We start from the raw sequence: 23,929 nt of genomic DNA on the forward strand, positions 1-23,929 counted from the left end.
CAATAATTAAAGCAAAATAAGGCGACCCTGCTCGTGAGAGCTTACAGTCTACAATGAGGTGGGGGAGATACAGAGTACAGGCATGTATTTACAATGGTGTATTTACAATGATGGTCCAGCCATCTTGAGGGAGTGAGGGATGGATGGAGATAGTGAATGGGCTACACATGCACACTTACACATAGAATGATTTTGATTAGTGAACGTGATAGGCTGCTCTGAACAAATGTGTTTTGAGGGAGCGCCTAAAACCATGCAAATTGTGGATAGTCCTAATTTCTTGGGGTAGAGCATTCCAGAGGATTGTCGCAGCGCGGGAGAAGTCTTGGAGTCAGGAGTGGGAGGTACAGATTAGTGCAGAGGTTAGTCGAAAGTCGTTTGCAGAGCGCAGCGGTCAGTTAGGCCGATAGACAGAAATGAGGGAAGAGATGTAGGGGGGTGCTGCACTGTGGAGAGCTTTGTGGGTGAGAACAAGTACTTTGAGTTGGATCCTATTGTGAAGTACAGTATTTAGATGTATGGGATACCAAAGGCGTCTTCACCCCTGCTCTTCTCTACACCGATCTCAAAAGGTTATTTGATGATAAATGTTGAAGCCAAGCATATGGCTACCTTCAAAAGATCTCCACCACCGTCATCAAAAATTGTTGATGGGTGAGACGCAACAGCCATGACTGATAACACAGCATCAGCCATGTGAAGACCAGTACCCCTCAAGCTTATGGCTTGGGACAGCACCTCTGATACTGAATATTAGTTACCAAAATTTATCTAGGGGGGATTGTGAAGTACAGTATTTAGATGTACGGGACATCTTGTTCTCAAAGACTCCATTTTTGTGCTTGCGACGCCATTTTGTTGTTTACACGTTAAATTTTGTAACTTAACTAGATGAAAGTTCATGGTTGCTATGAAACCAGACTGTTCCAGCTCGTACAAGATATGAGACCTTGATGAATGTGCTATTGTTCTATTCTCTGCGTCACGTAACTAGGGATATATTCCGATTTTCTTGCAATACTATTGGCTTATAAAGTAAATGTGTCACGACGATGCTATTGGTAGCTGAGTACTTTGCATAATTAAGCAAAATACTATAAAAAGGTGACATAATAAAGGGGGTAAGTGATCTGCCTTGATCCTCCCATACAGAAACCCCCATCTCCGTCTGGTCATTCCCAGTTGCTAGCAACACCCCGTGGATTAATTTGGAAATGACTTGGTCACCCGTGAAGGGTTAATTTAGCCCGCCCTGAATAGCTCCCTCAACACTATAATGAATGGGCAGCCAGTGTAAGGACTGGCGAAGAGCGGACGCGTCCGAGTACCGATTAGCCAGATAGATGACCCTGGCTGCTGCATTCAGTATGGACTGGAGAGGGGATAGTCGAGTAACGGGGAGGCCAATTAATAGAGCGTTGCAGTAATCCAGGCGGGAGTGGATCAATTCTACAGTGAGGGTTTTTGTTGTTTCCATGGTGAGAAAAGGGCGGATTCTAGACATGTTCTTTAGGTGTAAGCGGCAAGAGCGGGCAAGAGATTGTATATGGGATGAGAAGGAGAGATTGGTGTCAAGTATAACACCCAGACAGCGCACCTGCTGCCGGGGTGTTATTATAGTGCCACCCACAGAGAGGGAAATGTCATTTAGGGAGGTAAGTAGACGGCGGGAGCAGAAGAAGTTCAGTTTTGGAGAGGTTGAGTTTCATATAGAATGCGGACATGATGTTGGAGACTGCGGACAGACAGTCACTGGCGTTCTGTAGTACAGCGGGGGTAAGGTCGGGGATTGATGTGTATAGTTGTGTGTCATCAGCATAAAGATGGTACTGAAAGCCAAATCTGCTGATGGTCTGTCCAATTGGGTCCGTGTAGAGAGAGAAGAGAAGGGGGCCAAGGACTGAGCCCTGAGGTACCCCAACAGCGAGAGAAAGAGGAGATGACGTGGAGCCAGAAAACAAAACACTGAAGGAGCGGTCAGAAAGATAGGAAGAGAACCGGGAGAGAGCAGTGTCCTTAATGCCTAGTGACTGGAGCCTAGAGAGTAGAAGATGGTGGTCAACAGTGTCGAAAGCTGCAGATTGCTCATTCTTCTTGACCTGAGAGTGGTCACCGTTATGTTTTGCTGTCAGGAGGTCATTGGTCACTTTGATGCGTGCAGATTTAGACGGGAGTAAACTAGGCGCTCCAAAAGTTTAGAGATGAAGGGGAGATTGGAGCCTGGTCTGTAGTTGTTTGTGCAGGATGGGTCGAGAGTGGGTTTCTTTAGTAATGGAGTAATGATGGCGTGTTTGAAGGAGGATGGGATAATGCCCGAGGAGAGGGAGAGATTAAAGATTGCAGTTAGGTGAGTTGTGACAACTGTAGAGAGAGACTGGAGGAGATGTAAGGGAATGGGGTCGGTAGTGCATGTGGTCAGAAGAGAAGAAGAGAGGAGTCTGGAGACTTCTTCTTCTGTCATGGGATCAAATGTGGAAAGTGAGCCAGGGGAGATGCAGGAAGGGATGGGAGTCACAGCACTTGGTGGTTGGGAGCAGATTTCCTGATGAATATTATCTATTTTTTCTGTGAAGTGGGAGGCCAGGTCATCAGCACAAACGTCTGTGATAAGGGCTTGTGCTTTTGGCCTGAGGAGGGAGTGAAAAGTGTTGAAAATTTTCTTGGGGTTGTTGACTAGTGAGGAGATCAGGGTGGTGAAGTAGGTCTGTTATGAAAACCCCTTTAATGTGACCGGCTTCTTCTGCCTGTAGACAAGTCGCGCATCTGCCGCTGGGATCAGCCGAATGATTAACTGCGCCTGCGCGGAATTCGTGCAGGTGCAGTGTTCCGCTGGTGGTACCACGCAAGTGGCTGCGTGAGTGTGAGTGTGTGTGAGTGTGTGAGTGTTTGAGTTTGCGAGTGTATAAGTGTGTGAGTGTGTGTAGTGCGTACGGCGTATAGAGTGTGTGTGTGTGTGTGTGTGTGTGTGTGTGTGTGGTGCGACGGTGTTCCGCTGGTGGTACTGAGCAATAGGTTGTGTAAAGCAGCGGCGTCCGCGCTGTGCAGAGATGAGGCAGTGACCCAGCAAGTTCAAACAAAAAAAATGTGTTTAATGTCCAATAAAAACTCTCACAGTGCACAATACGCTGTATCTTCTGGATCGCAGCCAGGAAGCAACAAAACAATCCGTGGCCAGTTGCCGTGAGCGACCATGCTGCCCGGGTAAGAAAGGGGTGCCAGACCTCTTGGCTCAGTTTGGCCCTGTGTTGCCTCACACAGGGAACGCTCTGCAGACCACTGCTCTGTGTCTGTGCAAGTCAGAGCTGACACACCCCAAACCCTTTCTGCAGGGTTTTTTTTTCCTTTCTCCAATCTGTGTCCATAGGCCACTTATAAGACCTGGGCTGGAGGAAATGGACCAGACCACACTACCTTTCTGCAGTCCGTTTAAAAAATAAAAGCCCATACCGGGTTTTCCTGAATAAATTCCTTGGTCCAAATAACTTGACCAGGCTCAAACTCACTTTTATTCTGCCCTGTGAGTCACAGGCACACTGCTGTCATGACAGGGCACTCCAGCAGATCTAATATACTTCTGAGCACATTCTGGTGGACACATAGCGACCCTCCGGTCGCTGCCTCACATACCCCACCTCTGTTCAATCTTGTGGGGTTGAACATTTGTTACCATACAGGGGGCCCGTGACAGGGCATCCGCATTTCCCTGTGCCTTCCCCGCCCTATGTTCCACTGAGAAACTGAAGTTTTGCAGGGACAGGAACCATCTGGTGACTCGGGCATTCCTCTCTTTTGCGTTTCTCATCCAGACAAGGTGGAGAATGGTCTGTTACCAAACGAAACTTACGCCCGAGCAAATAATAGCTTAGGGACTCCAAGGCCCATTTAAATCGTCAAGCACTCCTCCACTACGCTATAATTTTTCTCTGCCGGGGTCAGTTTCCTGCTCAAGTAGGTGACTGGATGCTCATCTCCGTTCACCTCTTGCGACAGCATCGCTCCTAGACCTACCTCTGAGGCATCGGTTTGTACAATAAAGATCTTTTTGATGTCGGGGCTGATGAGGACTGGCTGTCCACAGAACGCCGGCTTCAGGGACTCGAATGCTTTTTTCCGCCTGAAGATTCCATCGGACCATCACTGTCCTTTTACATTTTAAGAGGTCCATTAGGGGTGCTGATTCCCCCGCAAAATTGGGTATAAACCGGCAGTAATAACCAATGATGCCAAGGAATGCCCTCACCTGCTTAGTACGTAAGGGCTTGGGCCAGTTTTGGATGGCCTCAATCTTGTTTACTTGGGGTTTGATCATCCTGCCACCAATCACGCAACCCAAGTACCGAGCTTCCATGAGCCCTATCGCACATTTCTTTGGGTTTGCTGTTAACCCCACGACTTGGAGCGAGTCTAACACGGCTTGTACCTGGGACAGGTGGGTCTCCCAGTTGGTACTAAAGATGACTATGTCATCTAAATAGGCCGATGCGTATTTCCGATGAGGTTCTAATACTATGTCCATCAGCCTCTGGAATGTGGCCGGAGCCCCATGTAACCCAAACGGTAAGACAACATAGTGAAACAGATCCTCTGGCGTGATAAATGCGGTCTTTAGCCAATTCTGTCAGGGGAACCTGCCAGTACCCTTTAGAGAGGTCGAGCGTGGTGAAGTAATGGGCCTTTCCCAGTCTTTCAATTAGCTCGTCCACCCGAGGCATTGGGTAGAGGTCAAATTTTGACACCTCATTTAACTTCCTGAAGTCATTACAGAAGCGTAACGACCCGTCCGGTTTCGGTATTAGCACAATGGGGCTAGAAGTCATTACAGAAGCGTAACGACCCGTCCGGTTTCAGTATTAGCACAATGGGGCTAGCCCACTCACTCCGGGACTCTTCAATGACTCCCAAGTGAAGCCTTTGCTTCACTTCAGCCGCTATCGCTTGCCTCCTGGCACTCGGTATGGTTTCATCCGTACCCTAACCTGGGGCTCGGTGATAATGTCATGCTGTATCACCGAGGTTCGTCCCGGCAGCTCTGAGAATACATCCGTATTCTACTGCACTAAAGCTCGAGCCTCCCGTCACTGCTGTTTTGTGAGAGCATCATTTACTTTTACCTCACACCCAGCCATGTCCAGCATCGCCTCTGTAAACAAACATTCTCGGTCCTTCCAGGCCTTTAGCAGGTTTACGTGGTACAGCTGCTCGGGTTTCCTTTTCCCAGGTTGGTACACCTTATAATTCACTTCCCTCACTTTACCTCGTATCTCATAAGGCCCTTGCCACTTGGCCTTGAGTTTACTCTCTGGGGTGGGTACTAGTACAACACCCAGTCTCCTTCTTTAAAGGCCCTGACCATGGCCCTTTTATTATACGTGCGGCTCTGAGCGGCCTGGGCATCCAACAGATGCTCCTTTACAATGGGCCGCACGATGGCAATCCGATCCTGCATTTTTGTCACATACTCAATGACACTCTTATGGGGAGTGGGCTCCTGATCCCACATCTCTTTGGCTACATCTAGCAATCCTCATGGGTGCCTGCCATACAATTGCTCAAACGGGGCGAACCCTGTTGACGCCTGCGGTTCCTCGCGAATGGCGAACATTAGATAGAGCAGTAACATTTCCCAATCCCTCCCATCCTTGGCGATTACCTTTTTTAGCATGGCTTTGAGGGTCTTATTAAAGCTCTCCACCAACCCGTCGGTTTGTGGATGGTAGACCGATGTGCGTAGCTGTTTGATTTGGAGTAGCTTACACAGCTCCTTGGTCACCTTAGACATAAATGGAGTACCTTGAGCGGTAAGGATTTCCTTGGGTAGCTCTAAGTGACAGAACTTGGCCAACAGTTCACGGGCTATTAGTTTAGCCGGTTTGGTGGAGTGGTATCGCCTCTGGGTACCGGGTGGCGTAATCTACGACTACTAATATGTGCTGATGGCCCCGGGCGGACTTTACTAATGGTCCTACCAGATCCATCGCAATCCGCTCAAAAGGTACCTCTATAATGGGCAGAGGCACCAAAGGACTCCGGTAGATTGTGGTGGGTGAGGATAGTTGGCATTCCGGACATGTGTCGCAAAACCTTTTGACCTCCACATAGACCCCAGGCCAGAAAAACCGTTGCAATATGCGCTCTAGAATCTTTTTGACCCCCAAATGCCCTCCCAGCATGTGATTGAGCACCTCTCGATGACAGGGTTGAGGCACCATCAGCTGTTCTACCACCTCATCCCTGATTTTATCAACCCTGTACAGTAACTCTTGGCTGATCTCCATCCGGGGAAACTCCTTCTCTGCACCAGGTTGTTGCGCCACCCCATTTACCACGATTACTCTTTCCCTGGTCAAAGTGGGGTCCTGGAGATGGGCAGTCCCGAACTTACCAGGTGACACCTCCAGCTCAGGAATCGGTGAGTTCGCAACTTCTCCTGCCAATATCTCTAGGGGAAACCTATCGGGGTTACACTCTGTCCCTATATTGGTAACCCCTATGGCAGGAATCCCTGACTCGGGATCTTCAGGTTCAGCGCCCGGAATACTTTTTACCCTGAGAGGGTTAACCCTGGTCTCCCATAGGGACCAGAACAATGGAAAGTCTCTTCCTAATACAGTCCCATACGGAAGAGTCTTTATCACTCCCACCACATGTTTTATCTCCCCACACGGGGTGGAGAACATGACCTCCTCAGTCGGGTACTCACGGAGGTCCCCATGTATGCACACTACCCCCACCTTCCGTCCATTAGGTCTATCCCCAGCAACCATTGACCCGTGTATCAGGGTCACCACACTCCCTGAGTCCAAGAGAGCATCCGTCTTTTTACCCATTGACGAGTACCTCGCACCGCTGAGATTCGGTACCGGCAGGGTCTGTAGTGGCAGTGCAGACTGGCTGGGCATACATAGATACACGGCGGGTATACCCGCAGTCCATGGGTTCAGTTGTTAGGGGGCAGTTAGCAATCATGTCCAGGCTCTTGGCACCGCCAACACTTAAGGACTGGGGCCCGAGGGAACCTTGGGGCTACGCTAGGGGACATGGGGCGGTTGACACTCTCCTTCCAAGATTTCCCCTCAGTACGGGCACGATCCGTATTGGCCTTGGTGGCGGGTTGTAGGCTTTTCCCAGGCTCCTGAGCTGACGGGGCCTTACGTGACAGCCGAAGTGGGGCAGTGTCCCGTATAAAGTCTTGAGTGGCCGTATACCGCTCAACCAGTCCTACCACCTGGTCCAGAGTGCCCGGGTCCCCTTGCCCCACCCAATGTTGTATGGCGGCAGGCAGGGCCCTCACCAGCCGGTCGACCACCACCCTCTGGATCGGGGTTAAAGTCTCAGGCTGTAGCCATTTTTCAACCAGTTGCAGTAAGTCATAGGCTTGAGACTGGGCAGGCTCAAGAAAGTCTCAGAAATGGACCACTGGAACACCCGTTGGGCCCGCACATATGTATTAACCCCCAGTCGGGCAAGGATCTCACCTTTTAGCTTCCCATAGCCATAGTCCTGGGCATCGTCCCGACTGAGGTCCAGATAGGCCTTTTGTGCATCTCCTGTCAAGTAGTTTGACACCACCTCAGCCCACTGAGCCACCAGCAAGTTCTCCCGTTCTGCAGTGCATTCAAAAATGGTGAGAAAAGCCTCCATGTCATCCTCAGATGCTTTCTTCCTCAGCGCTGAGCGGACCTTGTACCGGGCTTCCGATCTGTATGTGGTGGCTGGGGAACCTGCCTCTTGCAGAGCCGCAATCTGCTGCAGAATTAAATTGTTGGTCTGTTGCTGCTCCTCTTGCAGCTTCTGCTGTTGCACCTGTGAGGCAGCCAACTGTCTCAGTATTTCCTCAATCTTATCAGTCGACTTAAGCTGCAGCATTCCAGGTCTAATATACGACATGCAGCACGCTTTAGGTATGCCTCAGTTCACACTGCCCGCATTCTCCAGCCAAGTGTAAAGCAGCGGCGTCCATGCTCTGCAGAGATGAGGCAGTGACTCAGCAAGTTCAAACAAAAAAATGTGTTCAATGTCCACAAAAAACACTCACAGTGCACAACACGCTGTATCCTCTGGATCGCAGCCAGGAAGCAACAAAACAGTCCGTGGCCAGTTGCCATGAGCGACCGTGCTGCCCGGGTAAGAAAGGGGTGCCAGACCTCTTGGCTCAGTTTGGCCCCGTGTTGCCTCACACAGAAAACGCTCTGTAGACCACTGCTCTGTGTCTGTGTAAGTCAGAACCGACTCACCCAAAACCCTTTCTGCAGGGTTTTTTTTTTCCTTTCTCCAATCTGTGGCCATAGGCCACTTATAAGACCTGGGCTGGAGGAAACTGACCGGTCCCCACTACCTTTCTGCAGTCCGTTTAAAAAATAAAAGCCCATACCGGGTTTTCCTAAATAAACTCCTTGGTCCAAATAACTTGGCCAGGCTCAAACTCACTTTTATTCTGCCCTGTGAGTCACAGGCACACTGCTGTGATGACAGGGCACTCCAAAAGATCTAATACGCTTCTGAGCGCATTCTGGGGGACACATAGCGACCCTCACATATGACTCCGGTCGCTGCCTCACAGTTGGTACCAGCAGCAGTTTCCATATTGAGACACCCATCAGACAATAATAGCTCCATTCAATTGCATTTGGGCTAATTTTCATAACGATCTGGTTGCACATCCACAGCAGGAATCTTGAGTGTCAGCCCCTGGTGTTATATGTTCCATATAGTGATAAGCGGACGTGCTCGGATACGGTGTTATCCGCCATGCTTAGGTGCTAACCGAGTGACTTCGAAAATGTTTTTGAGTCCCCGCGGCTGCATGTCTCACGGTTGTTCGACAGCCACAACACATATAGGGATTGGCTAACAAACAGGGAATCCCTGCATGTGTTGCAGCTGTCAAACAGCCACGAGCATGGTCAGATAACACCTCATCCAAGCACATTTGCTTTAGCAATAGTTCTATATATCAAAATAGAGATACAGATTTAATGCCTCACTAACAAGCCATAAAACTTAACTATTATTATTTTTAAAATGAGCTGGGTGATAATAGAAATAATTGTATAAAATATCTATTTATGTCCCTAATCTGCTTTTAATAAATTCTGAATAGGAAGGACCATTTCCTATATTAATGAATGATGACAACTTGGATTATCGCTGTCTAACAAAACTGTTTAGTTTGTGACTATCCACCATTTTCTTGTGGTGTTCTGGCTGCTGGTCTTTTTCCTCTGATGCTGGGTTTGTCTTGGGTCAGGTGATTGTATCACTCTTTATTGCCCAGCACCTGCCTCCAGTCCTTGCTGGACAACAGTGTTAATCCGCTTGAGTTCTGGCTTGGTGCTTTGCTTTCTGTGTGTGTAACTTGTGCAGTGCTGGGACCTCTGGTTCCGCTAGTCTTTGTTTCTGTATTCTGTTGGTTTCTGCAGCCTTCTCTGTGGTATCTATTAGGAGGTCACCCGTTTTTGTGCCCAGTCCTTAGATCTTTCAGGGACCCCCTTCCCCCATCTATAGGTCTTCGCTTGAGATTAACCTAGGATCTTCGGTGGGTCTATTCGCAAGGAATGGGTTGCCAACTCCATCGTAGGGTATCAGCCTAGACATAGTGCAGGGTCAGTTTTCCCCCTTCTACCCTAGTCCTGTGTTGCAGATCCATAACAGTTGTCCAGCCCAAAAAAAAAACCCTCCTGGATTTCTGCAATATGAACAGTGTTCAAGATCTTGCTCAACGCCTGCAAGGGTTAACATTGGAAGTTGCCAGCTTCCAACAGCACATGAGTAATTGCAATGGAGTCCGCTCTGAAGGACCTAAGGTGGGTTTACCTGAGTGTTTTTCTGGTAAACGGCAGGATTTTGTTTTCATTTAAAAATGCAGGTCTACTTTATTTTCGGCTTAGACTCAGGTCTTCAGGGGCTGAATTACAGCGTGTGGGGATTATGTCATTATTGCGAGGTGAGCCGCAAGTTTGAGCATTTTCATTGCGCCTGAATGACCCTTGTTTGATGTCAGTTGAACCTTTTTTTTTTCTGCTATGGGGGGTATTATATGACGATCCTGATCGGGTCACTACAGCAGAGGCAGAACTCAGACAGCTGAAACATGGTTCTGGCGATGCTGAGAGATATTGTACCCAGTTCAGACAATCTTCTGCAGAAGTCAGCTGGAATGATTCAGCACTCAAGAGTCAGTTTTTAGCAGGTTTGAATGACAAGGGTTAAAGATTTACTCATTGTATATCCTGCACCTGCTATGCTGGAAGCTGCTTTGCAGTTAGCAATCAGGGTGGATAGAAGTTTGAGAGATAGAAACCTTCTCCTCATGCTGGCTATTTTGCTGGACCCAGTTTCTCAGGAGAGCCCTGTTGACTGTGGGGAAACGATGCAACTTGGGGCGATGTCCTCTCGTTCTCAGGAAAGGGAGAGAAGTATTGTGAGCTCATTTTCGGGTCTACCAGTTGTGAGTTCTCCTTCTGGGCTCCCTCTGGTGGTAACAGGAGTTAGTGAGGTTGATTTAATTAGTAGAGATCTGCCACCTGATGAGGAGGATAATGATTGGATCTCAGACTGGATTTAAGACAGCCAACGCCCTATGCTGGTGATTCCTTCTGGCTTTTCAGGTCTTGGTTTTCAGCTCTGTTCCAGTCGTCTCAAGCTAAGTGTTTCTGCTAATGTTCACACTTGATTTTGTTGGTCTATTCAGTTTTTTGTGTGGTCAGCCAGCCCCGGCTGGGGCTATGCTGAATTTCCACTCATATTTATCTGTATTTGCCAATTTGCTTTTTGTCCCTTATTAGATTGGCCTCTTTTTTGCTCTGTCTCAGAATATTTCAGAGTGCTGATATAGTGGGAGAAGTCTTGTGACTTCAGGGTTAATTTTGTTATCAGAAGTGTTGGACATTATTTTTGTAGGGTTTTTTGGGCAGATTGCAGACAGTGTCTTTCCTTTCTAGTTAGTTTGGGCCCCATTGTTTGCTCAGTCTATTTTCCTGACTGTGTTTGTGTTTTCATCTTGTTTCACTGTCAATACATGTGTGGGGGCTGTCTATTCCTTTGGGGTCTGCTCTGGGGCAGTTAGTTTTTCCCTTTTCTTGCTTTAGGCTTATTTAGTCCTCCGGCTGTGACGAGGTGTCTAGATTCATCGTAGGAACGCTCCACGGCTGCTGCTAGTTGTGTGGTTAGGATCAAGGGTCTGCAATCTGCATAGTTTCCAACCTCTGGTTTTCTGTGACTTAGCTTGTTTAGTTTTCCTCCTCGGTGACCCATTCATAACAGAGAAGGTTCTCTGAGGGGCTATGCCTTTATTGTGGTAAGGCTGACCATTTTATTAAACAATGTGAAGGACGCATAAGCAAGGAAAAGAGAAAAAAGAAGGTCTATAGCAAAGGCTACCATCAGTAACACACTACGCCGCCAGGGACTCAGATCTTGCAGTGCCAGATATGTCCCCATGCTTAAGCTAGTACATGTCCGGGCCAGTCTGAAGTTTGCTTGAGAGCATTTGGATTATCCAGAAGAGTATTGGAAGAATGTCATATGGTCAGATGAAACCAAAGTAGAACTGTTTGGTAGAAACAAATCTCGTCATGTTTGGAGGAGACAGAATGCTGAGTTGCATCCAAAGAACACCATACCTACTGTGAAGCATGGGGGTGGCAGCATCATGCTTTGGGGCAGTTTCTCTGCAAAGGGACCAGGACGACTGATCCGTGTACATGAAAGAAAGAATGGGGCCATGTATTGTGAGATTTTGAGTGCAAACCTCCTTCCATCTGCAAGGGCATTGAAGATGAAATGTGGATGGGTCTTTCAATTTGATAATTATCTCAAGCACACCACCAGGGCAATGAAGGCATGGCTTCGTAAGAAGCATATGAAGGTCCTGGAGTGGCCTAGCCAGTCTCCAGATCTCAACCCCATAGAAAACCTGTGAAGGGTGTGAGGCAGTGACCGGAATCATATTTGAGGGTCGCTATGTGTCCCCCAGGATGCGCTCAGAAGCGTATTAGATTCACTGGAGTGCCTTGTGGTTACAGCAGTGTGCTTGTGAGTCGCAAGTCAGAATAAAAGTAAGTTTGAACCTGGTCAAGTTATTTTTGACCAAGGAGCTTGTTCAGTGAAACTCTGTATGGGTTTTTATTTTTGAAACGGACTGCAGGAAGGTAGTGGGGTCCTGTCCGTTTCGTCCAGCCCAGATCTTAGAAGTGGCCCATGGCCACAGAGTGGAGTGAAGTAGAAAAAAACCCTGCAGGAAGAGTTTGGGTGTGTCAGTTTTGGTCTTGCAAGCAGACAGAGCTTTTGGTCTGCAGAACACTACCTATGTGAGGCAACACAGGGCCAAGCAGAGCCAAAAGGTCTGGCACCCCTGCGTACACTGCAATGTGGTCGCTCACGGCAAGCGGTTCTGGACTGTCTATTGTTTTCCCGGCTGCGATCCAGAGGATACAGCGTGCTGTGCACTGTGTGAGTTTTTGGACATTAAACACGTTTTGTTTTGAACTTGCTTGGGTCACTGCCTCATCACTGCACAGCAACGGAGACACTGCTGCATTACATATGGTTGGAGAATGCAGAGCAGTGTGAACTGAGGCATACCCCAAAGCATGTTGCATGTCATTTATTAAGCTTGCAACACTGCAGCTCAAGCTGGCTAAAAAGATGGAGGAAATACTTAAGCAGTTGACTCTCAAGCAGCAGACCCTCAAGCAGCAGCAGCTGCTGCAGCTCCAGCAGGAACAACATGAGCAAAGGTAGCAAGAGCAGCAAAAAAAAGCAGCAGGAGCAGCATCTATGGCAGCAGGAGCTGCAGCAACGGCAGCAGGAGCAGAACCAATGGCAGCAGGCAAATAATCTGTTGTTGCAGCAGATCGCGGTTCTACGAGAGTCACCCACCCCAGTGATCCCTTACCGGTTGGAGGCCGGGGACAGAGTTCGGTCAGCAATGAGGAAGATGGCGCACTTCGGAGTGGGAGAGCTTGCCGGTGACCCAGTGGGCTGAAGTGGTGGCCCCCCTTTCTGACGGGAGATGCACAGAAGGCCTGCCTGGACCTCAGTCGCGACGGTGCCCTGGACTATGGGAAGCTGAAAGGTGAGATCCTTGCCAGACTGGTGGTTAATACATACATGTGGGCCCAACGGGTGTTCCAGTGGTCTTTTTCAGAGTCTCGCCCTGCCCGGTCTCACGTATGTGACTTACTGCAACTGGTTAAAAAATGGCTCCAGCCTGAGACCTTAACCCCTTTCCAGATGGTAGAGAGGATGTGGTCGACCGGCTGGTGAGGGCCCTGCCAGCAGCCATACAGTGTTGGGTGGGGCAAGGAGACCCGTTCACTCTGGACCAGGTAATAGGACTGATAGAGCGGTATACAGCCACTCAGGATTTTATATGGGACAATGCTCCACTGCGGCCTTCACGTAAGGCCCCCCCTAGCTCAGGAGAATAGGAAAAGTCCCCGACCCTCTACCAGGGCCAATACGGATCGTGCCTGTACCAAGGGGATATCTCGGAAAGAAAGTGATAACAGACCCGTGTCTCCTAAATTGGCCCCAAGGTTCCCTTGTGCCACAGTTGTTAAGTGTTGGTGATGCCAAGAGCCTGGACATGTCGTTGCCAACTGCCCCCTAACAACCGAACCCATGGACTGCAAGTATGCTTGCCGTGTATCTATGTATGCCCAGCCAGTCTGCACTGAAAACTACAGACCCTGCTGGTACCTAACCTCAGCTGTGCGAGGTACTCGTTATTGGGTACCAGACAGACGCTCTTTTGGACTCAGGGAGCTTGATGACCTTGGTACACGAGTCCCTGGTTGCTAGGGACATTCCTAATGGACAGAAGGTGGGGGTAGTGTGCATACATGGGGACCTCCGAGAGTACCCGATTGCGGAGGTCACATTCTCCACCCTAACTAGGGAGATAAAACGTGGGAGTGATAAAGACTCTTCATTATGGGACTGTATTGGGAAGAGATTTTTCCCTGTTCTGGTGCCTCTGGGAGACCAGGGTTAGCCCTCTCAGGGTAAATAGTATTCCAGGCTCAGAACCCGAAGATCCCGAGTCAGGGATACCTGCCACAGGGGTCGCCAACATAGGGACAGAGTGTAGCCCCAATAGGTTTCCCCTAGAAGAATTGGCAGGAGAAGTTGAGGAGACCCCACCGAGCCCTGAGCTGGAGGTGTCACCTGGTAAGTTCGGGACTGCCCAGCTCCAGGATCCCACTATGACCTGGGCATGGGAAAGAGTAATCGAGGTGAATGGGGTTTCTCAATGACCAGGTGCAGGAAGGAGTTTCCTCGGATGACGATCAACCAGGAATTACTGTACGGGGTTGATAAAATCAGGGGTGATGTGGTAGAATAACTATTAGTGCCCCAATTCTATCGTTGGGCGGTGCTCGACATGGCTCACACTCATGTTGGGAGGGCATTTGTGGGCCAAAAAGATGCTAGAGCGCATACTGCAGCCGTTTTTTTTAGGCTTGGTGTCTACCCTGAGGTCCAAAGCTACTGCAAAACATGTCCAGAATGCTAACTAACCTCACCCACCACGAAGTCCATTGATGCCTCTGCCCATTATAGAGGTACCTTTTGAGCAGATTGCAATGGATCTGGTAGGACCCATAGTAAAATCCGCCCGGGGCCACCAGCACATATTAGTATTTGTAGACTACGCCACCTGGTACCCAGAGGCAATACTTCTCGGGCACACTTCGGCGAAACTAATAGCCGTGAACTATTTGCTATGCTTTTCGCCTTGGGCTACCCTTAAGGATCAGGGAACTCCTTTTATGTCTAAGGTGACCAGGTAGCTATGTAAGCTGCTCCGGATTAAACAGCTACATTCGTCGGTGTATTATACACAAACCGACGGGTTGGTGGAGAGGTTTAATAAGACCCTCAAAGCCATGATCAAAAAGGTGGTCGCCAAGGATGGAAGAGATTGGGACATGTTATTGCCCTATCTAATGTTCGCCATCCGCGAGGTATCGCAGGCATCCACGGGGTTCTCCCCATTTGAGCTACTGTATGGCAGGCACCCGAGGGGACTGCTGGATGTAGCCAAAGAGATGTGGGAACAGCAGCCCACTACACATAAGAGTGTCATCGAGTATGTGGCAAAAATGCAGGATTAGATTGCAGCCGTGCGGCCCATAGTAAAGGAGCATCTGTTGAATGCCCACGCCGCTCAGAGTCGCACGTATAATAAAAGGGCCACAGTCAGGACCTTTAAAGAAGGAGATCGGGTGTTGGTACTAGTACCCACCCCAGAGAGTAAGCTCATGGCCAAGTGGCAAGGGCCTTATGAGATACGGGGGAAAGTGGGGGAAGTAAATTATAGAGTATACCAACCCGGAAAAAGGAAACCCGAGCAACTGTAGCATGAAAACCTGCTAAAAGGCCTGGAAGGACCGAGAATGTTTGGTCACGAAGGTGACTCCGGTCGTACCAACGGGGGTCAAAATCGAGGCCATCCAAAACTGGCCCAAGTTCTTAAGTACCAAACAGGTGAGGGCATTCCTTGGCATCCTTGGGTACTACCGTCGGTTTATACCCAATTTTGCGGGGAAATCAGCACCCTCTAACAGACCTGTTAAAAGGTAAGAAGACAGTGATGGTCCAGTGGAATCCTCAAGCGGAGGAAGCATTCCAGCCCCTGAAGTTGGCGTTGTGTGGACAGCCGGTTCTCATCAGCCCGACTTCAAGACGACCTTAATTATACAAACCTAGGCCTAGGAGTGGTGCTGTCGCAAGAGGTGAACGGGGATGAGCAACCAGTCACCTACTTGAGCAGGAAGCTGACCCGGCAGAGAAAAATTATAGTGCAGAAGGAGTGCTTGGCGATTAAATGGGCCTTGGAGTCCCTACGCTACTATTTGCTCAGGCGTCAGTTTTGTTTGGTAACGGACCATTCACCCCTCCTTTGGATGAGAAAAGCAAGAGAGAGGAATGCTTGAGTCACCAGATGGTTCCTGTCCCTGCAAAACTTCAGTTTCTCAGTGGAACATAGGGCGGGGAAGGCACAGGGAAATGCGGATGCATTTGAACAGGGGGGGTTTGTGAGGCAGTGGCCGGAGTCATATGTGAGGGTTGCTATGTGTCCCCCAGGATGCGCTCAGAAGTGCATTAGATCCGCTGGAGTGCCATGTGGTCACAGCAATCAGTGTGCCTTGAGTCACAAGGCAGAATAAAAGTAAGTTTGAACCTGGTCAAATTATTTTTGACCAAGGAGCTTGTTCAGGAAAACCAGGTCTGGGCCTTTATTTTTGAAACCGACTGCAGGAAGGTAGTGGGTCCGGTCTGTTTCCTCCAGCCCAGATCTTAGAAGTGGCCCATGGCCACAGAGTGGAGTGAAGGAGAGAAAAAACCCTGCATGAAGAATTTGGGTGTGTCAGTTTTGGTCTTGCAAGCAGACAGAGCGGTTTGTCTGCAGAGCACTCCCTGTGTGAGGCAACACAGGGCCAAGCGGAGCCAAAAGGTCTGGCACCCGCTGCGTACACGGCAATGCGGTCGCTCAAGGCTACCAGTCCTGGACTGTCTTTGTTATCGTGGCTGCGATTTGGAGGATACAGCATGCTGTGCACTGTTTGACATTAAACACTTTTTGTTTTGAACTTGCTTGGGTCACTGCCTCATCACTGCACAGCGGGGACACTGCTGTATTACATGGGATTTAAAAATCCGTGTTGCCCAGCGACAGGCCCAAAACATCACTGCTGTAGAGGAATGGGCCAACATACCACCAACAGTGTGTGCCAATCTTGTGAAGACTTACAGAAAACGTTTGACCTGTGTCATTGCCAACAAAGGATATATAACAAAATATTGAGATGAACTTTTGTTAATGACCAAATACTTATTTTTTACCATACTTTGATAAATAAATCTTGCCAAATCAGACATGGTGATTTTCAGGATTTGTTTTCTCATTTTGACTCTCATAGTTGTGATCTACGTATGATGTCAGTTACAGGCCTGTCTCATCTTTTTAAGTGGGAGAACTTGCACAATTGGTGGCTGACTAAATACTTTTTTCCTCACTGTACATGTCTTACCTAAAACCATGCGATTGTGCCGCTTCCCCTACGCGCGTTTCATCAAGGGAGTGAATTGTTGCATGATGTGACTAAACAGCCTGCCATCCAGGATTGGGAGATCACGTGAATACACGTTTTTGGGAAAATTCAATAAAGGAGTAAGTGTCTTTATTTCAATTAAAGAACTTTATTCTGGGTGTGTTTTTTTTTATACAATATCATTATGGGGTTAGTAATGGGGGTGTCTTATAGTCACCTCTCCATTACTAATCGCTGGGCTTGATGTCACCTGACCATATAAAGGTGACATCAACGCCCCCAACTATCACCCCACTTGCAGCCACACCAGGGCAAGAGGCAAAACTAAGTACCAGAATTGGCGCATCTTATGGATGCACTTTTACTGAGGCGGCTGAGAACTAATAATTTTAGTCTGGGAAGGGGCCAATATCCTTGGCCCCTTCCTAAGCTATTAATATCAGCCCTGTCTGCCTAGCCTTTGCTGGTTTTTAATTATAACGGGGGAAGGGGGGACCCATTTTAATAACCAGGAAAGGCTAAGTATACAGCTGTGAGCTGATATTAATAGCCTGGGAAGCTCCATGGGTATTATTCCCTTGCCAGGGTATAAACATCGGCCCCCGTTGTGGACTTTCCCTTTGCTAGTTAATATTCAGTACTAAAATACATGTACAGTAAGCTGCACACACAATGTACTATATATATCACTGACAGCTTTATATTATTTTACATATACTATATGTAATCTATCTATTCTGTTATGTCAGATCAGGCTGTGATTTTACTGTACCCGGCAGATGAATTGCCGGCTTTCAAAGGACATAGGTGTGTGAAAATTGGACTGCACTCGTTTGGTCTGAGTGCTGTGCAATCTTTTTCTCGCACACATTGACTTGCATTAGCGAGTCTCTTCCAATATACGAGGACACTCACAGCATGCTGTAATTTTTTTCTCATCCCAATCTGAGCTGAGCCCAAAAAAAACCCCAAAAAAACGCAGTTGAGCAGTGTCTCACAGGATAACATTGGTCAGAGTGCAATCCGATTTCTTTTTCGATTGCATTTGTCCGTTTTCCTTGCAGATGAGTATGAGCCCATAGACTTCTCTAAGGCTGTGTACCCACGTAGCGTTTTTTAAGCGTTTCTGCAGCGCTTTGAGAGACAAGCGATTCTGCTGCGGAAACGCTTAAGAAAAGCATTCAATTGATTTTTAATGAAAAACGCATGTGCCAATGGTGCGTTTTTAACCGCTGCGGAAACGCTTAGCGATTAAAAACGCAGCATGTTCATTAATTTTGCGGAAACGCACGCGATTCTGCATACCATCATTTGGGCAAAAATGCATAGGAAAACGCATGCAAAAATGCTTGACAAACGCACGTCAAAAACCGCATGCGTTTTCCCGGGAGCAGGGTGTGCGATTCTGCTCAGGCTTATTCTGCTTCAGAATCGCTACGTGGGCACATAGCCTTAAGGTTCCCCTTGCTTTAAACTACCTGATATACAGCTATGAATTGAAACATTTACTAATGTTATAGAGTGTGTCTACTTGCAGGGCAAAGTCGCTGTCTTTCGAACTTGGATTGTGTTATGAAGAACAGAGAAATATGCCCACCAGGCAGCCAGAAATGCGGCCCCTGCATATCCAACTTTGAGGAATCGAATTTTGGAAAATGTGAATTAAGAGGTGATATTAATCTTACATGTTCTTGTCCATAGGGGGCAGCATTGCCTCAGATTTACTGTGCTCGATACAAGTCGATCAGTATGACCTGGCTGACTGCAGCCGTAGGTCTTCTCTCTGCCCCATTATGATATAGCCATGGTGAAGAGCTCATGTGATGGTCGTAACACCCTTGAGCTGTAAATTGAGCCAGCTTGTTGACTATTTTTGTGCATTTGCTTCTTTCAGCAAGCCGGAGACTGAAGATCAAGGGTCCGGAAGCAATGATCGACATCATTCAGGAATACAGGATCAGTAAAGGACATAGACTAAACCCAACAGACACAGGTCAGTATTTCACCCAAAGCGCCCAATCTCCATCCTTCTGTCTGTTCTTGTCCTTTCCTTTTAGCCTTTACTCACTTTCTCTTGCAGAATCCACCAGCACAGCAGCTGCCTCTGTCCATCTTACATCTACTGGAGATAAACCCAAACTTATCAAAAGTAGCTCCGATGCTCGAGCCCCGTCACTGCTCACCTCCACACTCCCACCCCAGATGAAAGACGGGAAACTGGTCAGGAGGAGGAAGAGCGAGATGAACCAGACAATGTCGCTAAGTAATTTCTGCTCTTTAGATATAAATCCTGTGATATAGAATTCAGGATGTAATGTACAAGAGACACTGCACCAGCAGAATAGTGATTGCAGCTCTGGGGTATAATACATTTCATTTCTGATCCTGAGTTGCATCCTGTATTATACCCCAGAGCTGCACTCACTATTCTGCTGGTGCAGTCACTGTGTACATACATTACTGATCCTGAGTTACCTCCTGTATTATACCCCAGAGCTGCACTCACTATTCTGCTGGTGCAGTCACTGTGTACATACATTTCATTACTGATCCTGAGTTACATCCTGTATGTACACAGTGACTGCACCAGCAGAATAATGAGTGCAGCTCTGGGGTATAATACGGGAGGTAACTCAGGATCAGTAATGTAATGTATGTACACTGACTGCATCAGCAGAATAGTGAGTGCAGCTCTGGGGTATAATACAGGATGTAACTCAGGATCAGTAATGTATGTATGTGGCGCCCCTGAGGCTCAGTCGCCACAGAGGTACTGCACCTTCTCCTAAGGTGTAGTGCCCCACCAACTAGGTAGGTTGGGAACTCCTTTCCACACTCCAACACCTGCATCCCACACACAGGATAGTTCAGTAGGTCCGCCTAGCAGCTTCAGGCTGGGGGTAGCAGAGCACCCTTCGCGGAACCCTCCTTCGTAACACGAGATGTGCTGGGAGGTGGGTGGAGTTAGTATAAAAGAGAGGGAAGGTTTAGAATTGTAGGTCAGTCTGACAGGAGGGCAGGCTGACGGGAGGGCAGGCGAGAGAAGTTCAGTTCTGAAGTTAGTTTTGAGTTCAGTTTGAGTTCAGTTTAGAAAGAGTGCTGCAGTTGCCTCAGTGATCTGAGCCAGCTGGCACGGGAAAGAGAAGAGAAGGAGAAAGACGTAGACCTGCAACCTACGTTTCCATAAGAGGGAGAAGGAACAGCGCGGAACGAAGGAGTAAGAGAACAGAGAGGAGTTGTGGGTTAGAAGAGGAACCCTGCCTATAGGTTCTCAGTGCAAGGCCAGGGCCCGGTCCCCGAGGTTGTATCGACACTTATGGTTCTGCAGCAGACACCGATGGAGTAGTTGAATGTAAATGCACTACTCCCATCCAAGACTTGGGACACAACAGCAACCGATTTGCGAGCCAGGACTCTGAGAGGAGTCCCCGATAGAGGCTACAGCTGTCTGTCATACAAGTAAGGTTCTAGGAACATCTGACAGGAGGAATTCCAGAGAACTACGGTACTGGAGCTCTTCACATTAAAAGGCGCAATAGAGGAGTCGTTCAGGAAAGGCACATGTTGGCGGAGTGTTGGAGAGAAGAACCCTGACTTGCCCGGGAGGTTGATTCTCTACCCCGGAGGACACGGCACGGAGGTGGGCACCAGTGGGTACCACGAACTGTGAGTAAAGCTTTGACACTGCAAGCCCTGGTGTCCTCCATTCATTCGTCGCTAACACCTTCAGCACCGCTACATCTGGGTACCAGCATCTATACCATTCTGCGCCTCTCCTCATCCATTGCACCCACACTGCCCTGGGACTACAGCTCCACCTGTGGGGAACACCACCATCTTTGCTGCACCACACCATCAGTCCCATTGGATCTGCATGCAGCGTTGGATCAACATCTTACTTGCCAAACACCACGGGTGGTGTCACGAACTATTCAACTAAGCTATAACACTATTGACATCACCGCCAGATATTGGGCACCCAGGGCCACGGACCGGGTCACCGCTGCTGTGACACATGCCCCTGACACCGGCCCGGTACTGAGTACCCCGCTGCCCTGGGTGTGAGGGGCGACCCATGTACAAGAGACACTGCACCAGCAGAATAGTGAGTGCAGCTCTGGGGTATAATACAGGATGTAACTCAGGATCAGTAATGTAATGTGTGTACACAGTGACTGCACCAGCAGAATAGTGAGTGCAGCTCTGGAGTATAATACAGGATGTAACTCAGGATCAGTAATGTATGTACACAGTGACTGCACCAGCAGAATAGTGAGTGCTGTTATGAAAGGGTAGCCGAGGAGGAAATAAAAAACAACACAAGCTAAGTCTCAGAAAATCAAAGAGGTTGGTAACTATGCAGACTGCAGACCCCTGATCCTAACACGCAACTAGCAGCAGTCGTGGAGCGTTCCTACGGTGGTCCTAGACGCCTCGTCACAACCGGAGAACTAAATAAGCCTAAAGCAGGAAGAGAGGAAAACTAACTGCCCCAGAGCAGACCCCAAAGGAGAGACAGCCCCCACATGTATTGACGGTGAAGCAAGATGAAAACACAAAGGCAGGAAAATAGGCTGAGCAAATGATGGGGCCAAACTAACTAGAAAGGACAGGAAAGGAAAGACACTGTCTGCAGTCTGCAAAAAAAACCCTACAAAATGTCCAACACCACTGATAGCAAAATTAACCCTGAAGTCACTAGACTTCTCCCACTATATCAGCACTCTGAAATATTCTGAGATGGAGCAAAAAGAGACCAATCTAATAAGGGACAAAAAAAAAGGCAATTTGGCAAATAAGAGTGGAAATTCAGCACAGCCCAGCCAGGCTGGCTGACCACACAAAAAAACTGAAAAGACCAACAAGAGCAAGTGTGAACATTAGCAAAAAACAAACTTATCTTGAGAAGACTAGAACAGAGCCGAGTCCTAGACCTGAGAAGCAGACTGAATCACCAGCAACAGGATAGGGCGTCGGCTGTCTTATATCCAGTCGAATACTCCAGAGAACCAATCGTCATCTTCCTCACCAGGTGGCAGATCACTACCACTTAAACCAACCTCACTACCTCCTGTCACCACCAGAGGGAGAACGGAAGGGGAACTCTCAACTGGTGGAGCAGAAAATGAGCTCATAACAGAGTGCAGCTCTGGAGTATAATACAGGATGTAACTCAGGATCAGTAGTGTAATGCATGTACACAGTGACTGCACTTGCAGAATAGTGAGTGCAGCTCTGGAATATAATACAGGATGTAGCTCAGGATCAGTAATGTAATGTATATACACAGTGACTGCACCAGCAGAATAGTGAGTGCAGCGCTGGAGTATAATACAGGATGTAACTCAGGATCAGTAATGTATGTATACAGTGACTGCACCAGCAGAATAGTGAGTGCAGCTCTGGAGTGTTACTCATTTCAGCATCTCACCTTCCATCACCATGTTCTTGTGTATTGTGTTTTGTTTCAGCTCTGATTGTTATCTGCAGCCTGACCGCTTTATCTGGAATACTTGTTGTGGCGATGTGTTGGTACAGGTACGTAATGCAAAAAACTGGATGCTAAAATGGCACAGATACCTTAAAAAAAAAAGAAAAAAAAAAAAAGATACAATATAGTGCCAATTTCCTTGCAGAGAAGTAGCACAAGACTAGAAGCAGTGTTAGGGCTCATTATACATTTTACATTTATATTATGGCCATAGTTCATAACATTGAGTCCACAGACCCGGACTAATAGCGTTATCTGCATCTCTCATCTGTATGAGATCTGACATGGCAGCATCAGGGCTGATTATTCAGCTTGTATCTGACAGCTATGGCTTCTAGTTATTAATATGGATTTTATGCAGATTTTTCCTCACTATAGCCCAATTTTACCCATTAATCTGTATTCTCCATGTTGATTTAGGCTACAAAAAGAAGTCAGGCTGGCACAAGAGATGGCCTATACATCCTGTAAGGGCAGCAGGCAGCCCGCGTGCCAGAGGGTAAGACATGGTGCACACCAGCTAAATACAAAAGGCCTGATTCATTATTGCATTTGCACCTTTGTCTCTTTTTTTGGCGTTTTTCTCTTATTTTTCATTCGCGCCTTATTCTTTTCAATTTTATATATTTTTGCCTTTGTGTTTGTCATTGGGGGTTGGGTTGAGGGTTATCAGATGTTCTAGAGGACAAGACGTCTCGTGTCTTTTGGTCCAACCCACCTCAACCACTGATTGACAGTTTTCTGGCAATATACAGTGTTCATAGAAAGTGGCCAATTTTCCGTGTGGGTAATTTTCCTGTGGGCTTTTTTTTTTTCTGGTGTACAATGGATTATCAGTCCTATCATTTTATTTTTTATTCTCCTTCCCTTCAGACACCGGATCAGATGTCTCATTATAAGCAGCATTATAGTGCTCAGAAGAAACACTTCCAGGCACAGGAGAGGTAAGGCGCAGAGCGAGAATGAGCATCAGTCACCAGCATGATGTCCACCCAATTATGGTTTCTTGTTTTCCAATCTAATAATTCCCATTACTCCCAGAAGCTCAGATCAGAAGCCCTGCCATCAAATGTCCACCGACTCGGAGGCAGAGGGGGAAGAATTTGCCATCTATGAGTGTCCTGGACTTGCCCCGGTGCGTAAAGCCACGAAAGTCTCCCTCTAATAAATACTTCTCTAAACCAAGTACTAATCAAACGTGGCCCATTTTTTCTCAACAGACAGGAGAGATGGAAGTCCACAATCCTCTGTTCGACCCATCACGGACCAAGCAGTGAGAAAAAGTAAAATACGGACATCATATATCTTACAGGCTGCATTTATAAAATATATTGGCGCGCATCCCCCCAATTATGTGCATTAAACTGTCAGTATAGTG

The 23,929-nt window shown here is 47.9% G+C and overlaps 1 protein-coding gene across 2 annotated transcripts in view; it reads left to right on the plus strand.

Annotated features, from left to right (window-relative positions):
* The window catches only part of LOC141051851 (neural proliferation differentiation and control protein 1-like), a 25,259-nt gene extending 1,330 nt beyond the window's left edge, over window positions 1-23,929 (plus strand). The window contains exons 2-9 of one of the 2 annotated variants that reach the window (XM_073548942.1): window positions 18,598-18,729; window positions 18,955-19,053; window positions 19,141-19,323; window positions 22,532-22,598; window positions 22,972-23,050; window positions 23,425-23,495; window positions 23,596-23,686; window positions 23,772-23,929. In XM_073548942.1, coding sequence (XP_073405043.1) covers window positions 18,598-18,729; window positions 18,955-19,053; window positions 19,141-19,323; window positions 22,532-22,598; window positions 22,972-23,050; window positions 23,425-23,495; window positions 23,596-23,686; window positions 23,772-23,828 — 779 coding nt within the window. In that variant the 3' untranslated portion in view covers window positions 23,829-23,929. Of the gene's footprint in view, window positions 1-18,597; window positions 18,730-18,954; window positions 19,054-19,140; window positions 19,324-22,531; window positions 22,599-22,971; window positions 23,051-23,424; window positions 23,496-23,592; window positions 23,687-23,771 lie in introns of both variants that reach the window. The other variant, XM_073548941.1, reaches the window with a different exon arrangement.

Source organism: Dendrobates tinctorius, unplaced genomic scaffold (assembly GCF_039654945.1).
Source record: "Dendrobates tinctorius isolate UK_male_01 unplaced genomic scaffold, ASM3965494v1 ptg000158l, whole genome shotgun sequence".
NCBI lineage: Eukaryota > Metazoa > Chordata > Amphibia > Anura > Dendrobatidae > Dendrobates > Dendrobates tinctorius.